Here is a 6,000-nt window from a genome sequence, read left to right as displayed (position 1 = left end):
TTCAAAAAAGTTATATATTGGGAAAAAAGAGCAAGATGGTGGCATAGGATGAGGACATATTAAATTGGACACTGACAGATTAGCAGAGGAGAAGCAAGGAGGACACAATTCCAGGTAAAAGGAGTGGAAGGGCTGAAAGCAGAGATACCAGGGGGCCGTGGACATTTGCGGTGGCAAACAGATACCTCAGTGACAATCAGATCTCCACTGGTGGACAGATAGGCAGGGGAGAACACCTGGAGTGTAGGAGGTGAATCAACCCATAGGATGTGGGTACTGCTGCATTATTAATCTAATTATGAGCCACAGTAGAGCAGTGGAGCTGTTGTGGAGGGTGTTGAAACAGGGTAGAGTTAGCAACCCGGCACCATGAGCATCAGGAGAGGTACCTCAAGTGCCATGTTGAGAACTGCTGCAATGTCCCTGGAAAGCAACTGTGAACGGCACGTGAGTTAAGCCCAGAGAGGACTGCACATCCAGCTCTCCAGAAGGCTTCTACATAATGTTCATACCAGGGAAGCATTTCACTGCTCCCACGAGGAAAATACTACAGGCTTGGTATCCCACAGATGCTATCCAAAATAAGTTCAGGCTAACCCCAGAATTAAAATTATCCCAGTTCACTGAAGACATTATTCTATACACAGGAAAGCCAAAATACTCAACAAAGAGACTAATGGGACTCATAAGAGAGTTTGGCAAGGTAGCAGTGTATAAAGCCAATAAACATAAATTGATGGTCTTAATAAACATAAATTGATGGTCTTCAGTATTGCAGCTGGTATCCCAGGAGCATGAGCACAGGAAAACTATGGGAAGACATCCCAAGCCACAGACAAAAACCTAGTGAGTTTTCAACCACTACAGAAGGAACAGGAATGGAGAGAATCCCAGTAGGAGCCTCCCAAAAAAGACAGTGGGAAGCAAACAACAACAACAACAAAAAACAAACAAACAACAAAACAAAACAAAACTTGTAGGACAAGGAAGGTCAAAGAAGATGAACCTGAGGAGAAACCCATGGGTGTCTGATCAAATGATCCCTTGGCTGAAGACGTCACACCACTGGTGAATAAGCTGTTTGGGAGATAGCATCTGGGGAGAGAAGCATCTGAGAGGGACACATGGAATGAGAACTGAGTCCACCCACATGCAAAGAGAGAGAGAGAGAGAGGATCCCTGGGGGACAGAGTTTGGATCTGGAGCAAATGTGTGCATACCAGTGTGAAATCTGTATCTGTCAGCTGCAAATGGCCACAGCTGTTAGTGTTTGCCCTATCCATTCCAACCCACCGCTTGCACTAATCCACCACTTGCCTGATCCAATTCTGGAAGCAGGCAGGTCAGAGAGGAACCTTCCCCAAGCTGGTGCACAGTGGGTGTCCCTGAATCTCAGCAGCCTCCCCAAACCCAGACTCCTCAGACAACCCCACTAAAACACTAGAGACTGAAGGCACACAGGAGCATGCACATGACCAACAGCAACTAGAAAGCCTGCAGATCTAAAAGACCATGGGAAAGGGCAACAGAAAAAAACAGGAAGCAACAGAATATACAGGAAGCTAGCATGTCCCTCAAAAATGAACAAAAGATCATACAGGAAGTACAAAAACTCATCACAAAACTCTTCAGAGACAATGAGAAAAGATGGCAAGTTTTGGAGGTATTTAAAGAATATATCACCACAGAGATAAAATCTATAAACAAGCCCCAAACTGAAGACCTTGAGAACACAACAGAAACCCTCAACAATGGCATGGATGCTGCAGAACAAAGAATATCAGATTTGGAGGATAACCAATTTGAGAAAACACAATTAGACATAGGGAAGAGAATGAATGAAGGTAAGAAGTTGATCTAAGAAATGAATGACACCATCCAAAACTGTACCAGAATTTCTAGGTACTCCTGAAGGCATGGAAAGAGAGGCAGGATTGCAGGAAGTGTCCCATGAAATTACAAAAGAGAACTTTCTAATTATAGAGAACATAATGGGAACCCAAATATAGGAAGGGCAGAGAACCTTGAACATTTTGGATTAAAAAAAAAAACCTATTCTGACACATCATTGTAAATTCCCATCAACTGAACATAAAGAATATAGATAGCATAGACCTCATTTGTGTTGACAATGAAATAAAATGTTTCCATTATATAGATAAGTTAGAAGAATGTGCAAACACCAAGCCAGCCCTAAAATTGATGCTGACAAATGTGCTGAAGACAGAATGAAAAGAAATTCATCATAATCAATGATGGCAAAGGGGAAGATCTTCCCATGAAAGCACACAAAATAAACCAAAGTTAAACAGAGACCTGAACAACAAACACACACACACACACACACACACACAGAGTTTACAAGCTATGAACATTAACTCTGAACACAAATGGCTTAACTTAATCAAAAGACATAAATCGGCCCCGGCATAATGGCCTAGCAGCTGAAATCCTTGGCTTGAATGTACCCGGATCCCATATGATCACCAGTTCTAATCCTGGCAGCCCCACTTCCCATCCAACTCCCTGCTTGTGGCCTGGGAAGGCAGTCAAGGACGGCCCAAAGCGTTGGTACCCTGCACCTGCATGGGAGACCTGGAATAGCTCCTGGCTTTGCATTGGTGCTGCACTGGCTGTTGCGGTCACTTGGGGAGTGAATCAGCAGATGAAACTTCCTCCCTGTCTCTCCTCCTCTCTGTGTAGCTAACTTTCCAATAAAAAATAAATCTCTTTTTGAAAAGACATAAATTAACAACGGATCAAAAAGCAGGACTCATCTATGCATTGCCTACAGGAGACACATCTAATAAACAAAGATACATTTAAACCAAGAGTGAAAGTATGGATGGAAAACAACAGTTCATGTCAATGGAAAAGATAAACAGCCAGTGTAGCCACTCTATTATCAGATGATACAGACTCCACTATGAGAAACATTAAAGGAAATAAAGAGGAACACTACATAATGATAAAGGAATCCATCACTCAGAAGAATAAGTGTATACACACCAAATACGAGAGCATCTGGCTACATGGAACAATTATTGATGTACCTAAGGAGAAATAGATGCCACTACAATAATACCGGGACCTCAACACCCTGTTAACATCAATAGAGAGACTGATGAGACAGAAACATAGCAAAGAAGCAACAGTTCTCACACAGTCAACCAACAGACTTAATGCTAATTTGTTTCAAGGATTTAAAAAAAAAATTTGTTTTATTAATTGCATTGCATTATGTGACAAAGTGTTATGGGCACTGGGATTCCTCCCACCCCTCCCCAAACATTCTCCCCATGGTGGATTTCTCCACCTTGCTGCGTTACCACAGTTCAAATTCAGTTGAGGTTCTTTCGTTGGAAGTATTTACCAAGCATAAAGTCCAGTGTCTTATTATCCTAGTGGGTTCAATGATTTCTTGGTGAGACCATCTCTGGTCTGAAGCTAAAGCCAGCAAAGTATCATCCCAATCAGTTAAAAGCCCCAACATAACACCAACAGCCATTTACAACCTTATGGCATTAATTGACATGGAATTGGTTAATAGTATGTTGATAGGAAAATGCGGTTTCTTAACTACATCCTGTGACTTCTTCATAGACATTGCCATTTTGGTTTATATTCAACCTGATTCCATACAATTATCAGTTTAGGTGCAGTACATTTTTTTAGGATGTGTGTGCAGAGACATTCCCAATACCCCAGTGAGGCATAACTAATTTTTGTGTCCCACCTAGTGAGGCATGTTTGGGTCCACGCTGGGCGTTTCCTGTCTGATTCTAAGCTTCCCATGTTGTTGTCTGTCCATTCTAGATTTCTTGTTTGTATGTTTGTTTGTTTGTTTTGAGGGGTTACTGGAGCGATCCTAATAGTCACCGCGAGGGAGGGTGGGAACCCAGAACCAGAGCCAGGCAAGGACCAGAGAGAGCTCTCCTCCCTAGTCCCGAAGGAAGTTTATTATTCTTCTGTTTCTGCAGATCGCTCAGGGCTCCTGGCCGTTGTTCTGATGCCACGGGTTTCTGTCCAGCAGAGTTTGGACTTCTTCCATCCCCTGTGGAGCCTCCAGATGGGGGTGGGTGACCTCAGAGTTCTTGGCCTCTAAAGGCACTCTTATTCCCGTGGTCTCCTTAGCAGTTGGGATGTAGTCCTTGGTGTCTGATGTTAATGGTCTTTGGTGAGGATCTGGGAGTCTTCAGGGTTGGGATGCGAGTCTCCCCCTGACCTCTCACTCCACTCTGGAGTCTCCCCTCTGCTCCATACGCATGACCTCCTGATAAGAGGCTTTCAGGGTCGCTCCCGATTTCCCCCTTATGCCTGTGTAGCTTTACTATTGTCTAGTGCTGACTCGAGTCTGTTGTCTATGGGTTATCAGATTTGATCCTGGTAGGCTATATTTCACGTCTTCCTCTCACTTTTTAGGGAGATGGAAGATTTCTCTGCATTCCCTCCCCATTATGGAGTAACATAGGGTATTATGAGTGTTTTAGATTTTACAGTTCTTTGATGTGGATCATAAGCATTCTGACTCACATTAATTGTTGTTTTATAGGTTACAACGCATTATCTTATTGCATTGGATACATGTAGTAGTTTCACATAGCAGGTTGCATCTGGACTTGGAGCATAAATGTTAAGAAGGGTAATTTCTTCCTGATGGATCCTGCCTTTCAACAATATATACCGGCCCTGCCTGTCCTTTTTGATGTTTGTTATGTTGAAGTTTGTTTCGTCCACAATTAGAATCACTGCACCGGCCTTTTTTTCCTGTCCATTGGCGTGGAATATCCTTTTCCATTCCTTCACTTTCAGTTTCTTAGCGTCTTTTCTGGTTAGATGCCTCTCTTGTAGGCAGCAGATAGTTGGGTCTTGTTTGTTAATCCAGTCTGCCAATCTGTGTTCTTTGACTGATGAATTGAGGCCATTTGTGTTAAGGGTTATTATTGAGAGGTTGTGATTTTGTCCTGCCATGAGCGTGTGTCTTTGAAGATGTTGGTTTCTGAGTGTCTTTCCTTGTGTGAGCTTTAATGTGGTAGTCTTCCCACTTGCCATCCTTGCTTGTGGTTTGGTTCTTTTTTCTCTGGAAGTAGTGCATTTCTGAGGAGATTCTGTAGAGCTGGTTTTGTGCTGGCATATTCTTCTAATTTCTCTTTGTTATGGAAGTATTTAATTTCATTCTCGAATACCAAGGAGATCTTTGCTGGGTACAATGTTCTTGGTTGGCAATTGTTCTGTTTCAGTATTTGAAAGATTTTATTCCATTCCCTTCTTGCCTGGAGCGTCTTTTCTGAGAAGTCAGTGGTGATTCTGATGAACCTGCCTCTAAATGTAAGCTTGTCTTTGCTTCGTGCCAGCCTAAGGATTCTTTCTTTGTGTTCATTGGAGGGGAGCTTGATAACCACCTGTCTGGGAGATCTTTCTGGGTCAATCCTGTGGGGTGTTCTCTGACCTTCCTGGATTGGGACTGTGCTCACGTTCCAGGCATTTTGGAAATTCTCCTGTATGATTTCGTTGAGCACTGGTTGTATGCCTGTCTCTCTTCCACTCCTTCTGGGAGCCCCATAATTCTGATATTTGACTTCCTCATGTGGTTGTTCAACTCTTGGAATGCCTTGGATGCCTTGTGTACATGTGTCTCCAATTGGTTAATGATATGTGTGCTTTCATTCTGGGAGTCTTCCATTTCAGATATCCTATCTTCTGTTGCAGCAATTCCGTTGGATAACCTTTCGATGTGTGTTTGAGGTGTTGAATTTCGGTTTTGAGTAATTTTGTTTCTGTAATTATATGAGTTTTGAATTCCTTAAGGTCCTCCCATCATTTTTCGTTGTCTCTGAAGAGTATAATTATTTTACTGAACTCCTTGTCTGATACATCTTCAGTTTCTTCATCTGTAATCTCTGCGATTGACCGGGCTTTTGGTGAGTTTTTGGGGAGGCACTGGCTCCTTCCTCTGGTTCATTTATCTTCCTTCGCCCCATGGTTATCTCTGCTGCCACC

The 6,000-nt window shown here is 42.8% G+C and overlaps 1 protein-coding gene across 1 annotated transcript in view; it reads left to right on the top strand.

Annotated features, from left to right (window-relative positions):
* The first annotated feature begins 1,567 nt into the window (after positions 1-1,567).
* Positions 1,568-6,000, top strand: part of LOC121149903 (A disintegrin and metallopeptidase domain 3-like) — a 47,213-nt gene continuing 42,780 nt past the window's right edge. Inside the window, 1 exon segment of the mRNA XM_040970574.1 lies at positions 1,568-1,844. Coding sequence (XP_040826508.1) covers positions 1,568-1,844 — 277 coding nt within the window.

The sequence above is a fragment of the Ochotona curzoniae genome, unplaced genomic scaffold (genome assembly GCF_017591425.1).
Source record: "Ochotona curzoniae isolate NIBS_2020 unplaced genomic scaffold, NIBS_Ocur_1.0 contig_1976, whole genome shotgun sequence".
Taxonomy (NCBI): domain Eukaryota; kingdom Metazoa; phylum Chordata; class Mammalia; order Lagomorpha; family Ochotonidae; genus Ochotona; species Ochotona curzoniae.
The sequence above is the reverse complement of the archived record's forward strand: the minus strand, read 5'-3'. Positions and strand labels throughout refer to the sequence as shown.